Source organism: Coenobita brevimanus, chromosome 35 (assembly GCF_032717465.1).
Source record: "Coenobita brevimanus isolate Jiangsu-jjx chromosome 35, ASM3271746v2, whole genome shotgun sequence".
Taxonomy (NCBI): Eukaryota; Metazoa; Arthropoda; class Malacostraca; order Decapoda; family Coenobitidae; genus Coenobita; species Coenobita brevimanus.
Genome location: NC_136988.1, coordinates 18,989,336 through 18,992,278, shown reverse-complemented (window position 1 = coordinate 18,992,278; position 2,943 = coordinate 18,989,336). Strand labels below are relative to the sequence as shown.

General features: G+C 48.8%; 1 protein-coding gene across 1 annotated transcript in view; it reads left to right on the top strand.

Annotated features, from left to right (window-relative positions):
- Positions 1–647: 647 nt before the first annotated feature.
- The window catches only part of LOC145396169 (dopamine receptor 2-like), a 133,784-nt gene continuing 131,488 nt past the window's right edge, over positions 648–2,943 (top strand). Inside the window, exon 1 of the mRNA XM_080269611.1 lies at positions 648–2,452. Within this exon, the coding sequence (XP_080125737.1) occupies positions 648–2,452 (1,805 nt within the window). The remainder of the gene's footprint in view (positions 2,453–2,943) is intronic.

The following is a 2,943-nucleotide window of genomic DNA, read 5'->3' as shown; positions in this document are numbered from 1 at the left end:
GCTTAAATTGACACTTCAAGTATTTTTCTCTTCCATTTCAGACACCGAGTGCTGGACAGTGAGTGAAGCGTGCCGAGGTGATGTAGCGGAGGACAGCGTGTCAGCTCACCCCTGTCTCGGGTCAGCGGGGATCCTGACACTTACCGCTGATGTCAGGAATATTGTCACAAGTGTCAGCATGTGAAGTGCAAGGCCACCAGCTCTTATATAATGGCAGTCACACTCTGTCTGTTTTAATCTGGCTTGAAATTGCCATCTCTATCTTGTATGTTGAGTTGTAACACAATAGTAACACAAATATGATGCTTGTCACAGAGAAGTGCAGTGGAAGAGATGTAAAGCTGAACTGTTGTTTTACTTTTCCAATGAACTATGGAAAATAAACGCAAAAGTATGAAAATATCTGCCAAGAAAAGGTGGATGAAGAATGACTGAGCAAAGAAGTGGAAAAACAGTATCATAAGAATCATTAAAAAAAATGTTGGCACTGCAAGTCAAGAGGTGTTGGTGAATATTAATCTGTCTGTTAATAAATAACTGGCGCAACAATGGAATTTGTGGATCATGACAACCAGAAGCAAAAAATTCCAGAGCCCTTGCAAGCTGGAGCCCTTAACCTAAGTTCATAAGGCGTTGCATCTCCCGAAATGATCCCAAGTATCAAGGGGAATCACTCTGCCAACTGGGAGAAGCATGTACACAGTCTGTTTGGGTTGAGGATGTCAGACTTCGGGCTGGATGAGAAGGGAGTGAGCTTGGATGATACTCCATTTATCGTGAATGGTTCGCCTGAGGATGGGAAGGTGGGAAATGAATGGAGACGAGGTGGTAGACTGCACACCCCTATTTCCATACCACCTTTTGGAAAGATGCACCATGTCGGTGAGAAGGGCAGGAGTGAAACTAGTCAAGATGGAGGGAACATGTTACAGACACTTTCTGAATATGATAAAGGTAGGCATCTGGTAACAAACAGACTTGGCAGTGCCGATAGTACAAGAAATCAAGATGCTCTCAACCATCAGTATATTGGTCCCTCCAGAAACAATGATGTGTCTGGTAAATATGGAATTAGTTTTGCCATCGATGCGACAGGAGGGAGTGGATCACAGTGGTGGCCCAGAACAGCAGACACAACGAGTCCTCTGCTGTTTGAACCCCGAAACAGCACCGTGGAGTGGGTTAATGACACCGTGTGGAACTGGGAAGCCGAGAACACGCACTCGGGTTTGAACGTTTCCCTTACCGCGTGCAGAAATATGTCTGTCAATGGATCAGGAGGGTGTGGGAGTGAAGAGCAACATCCCTTGGTCATCACACCAGAGAGCCTGGCGTTGTGTCTGTTGCTGCTGTTTTTTGCTGTCTCCACGATCTTCGGCAACGGGCTGGTGATTGTGGCCGTGGCTCGGGAGCGGTACCTTCACACTGTCACAAACTACTTCATAATGTCCCTAGCTGTGGCTGACTGTCTGGTAGGGGCCCTAGTCATGCCCTTCAGTGCCCTCTATGATTCCTTTGACTACTGGCCATTTGGTCCTGATTTCTGTGATGTGTGGAGAAGTTTCGACGTCCTTGCCTCAACAGCGTCAATCTTGAACCTGTGCGTCATTTCATTAGACAGGTATTGGGCCATAACAGATCCGTTTAGCTACCCAAGTCGCATGTCACCTCGAAGGGCGTGTATGTTGATAGCACTGGTGTGGGTCTGCTCAGCTCTCATCTCATTCCCTGCCATAGCTTGGTGGCGGGCAGTATCGGAGCCACACCCGGCAGGCACATGTCCATTCACCGAGGACCTGTCATACCTCGTCTTCTCCTCCACCATTAGTTTCTATGGGCCGCTGTTAGTAATGGTCTTCACGTACTTCAGAATCTACCGCGCAGCCACAGAACAGACAAGATCGTTAAAACAAGGACAGAAGCTTGTCTCTTCAATGGGGGATGGTGAAATGGAACTGACACTAAGGATTCATAGAGGAGGTGGTGCAGCCAGTGGAAGCACCAGCAGTAACGGCAACGGCGTCCACAGAACCCACTACCACGCCGGCAAAACCTACACCGTCACGCAGGAGAACGGAGGCGTGGGCACCCCTCGGGCAGTCAGACCATCGCTGGAAGATGGCGAATCCTGTCCACTGGGGCCCATGCACGGGGGCGCTTCTCCTGACAGCTCGACCAAAGTAGTCTCCAAAAACCTGAAAAACTTCTCCATCTCTCGGAAACTCTGCAAGTTCGCCAAAGAAAAGAAGGCAGCCAAGACGCTAGGGATCGTGATGGGGGTGTTCATCGTGTGTTGGCTTCCGTTCTTCGTGACCAACCTGCTCTCCGGGTTATGTGGGGAGCGGTGCATCAGGGAACCGGAGCTTGTCGATGGTGTGGTCACGTGGCTAGGGTGGATCAACTCGGCCATGAACCCTGTCATCTACGCCTGCTGGGCCAAAGACTTTAGGAGGTGAGTGTACAGTGGAAGGATTACTTTCATATTTAACATTTTTATCAATAATTTTTAACATTTTTTCTCTAATTCCTAGTTTTATTGCATCACTTTAATAGCCATTTTCTGTGCTTGCTGTTGGATTTTAGATGTGCAGTGTGCAGTTGAAGTGATATCAATTTTGAGGGAGCGTTGTGGTGTGAATATGGATGTGATAGGAAGCGTTAGGAGAAACACACTGAGATGGTTTGGCCATGTGGAGAGGATGGAGAGTGAGAGACTGACGAGGAGAGTGTATGTGAGTGCGGTGGAGGGGGGGAGAGGGAGGGGGAGGCCAAGGATGAGATGGAGGGATGGAGTGGAGAGGTATATGAGAGAGGGGGGTGTGAGCTGGGAGCAGGGCAGTGAAATGGCGGGGGACAGGGTGACATGGAGGCGATTTGTTTGTGGCCACTCCTTACGGGATTAAGGCGTCTGGCAATAGTTAGATAGATGGTTTTATTACACTG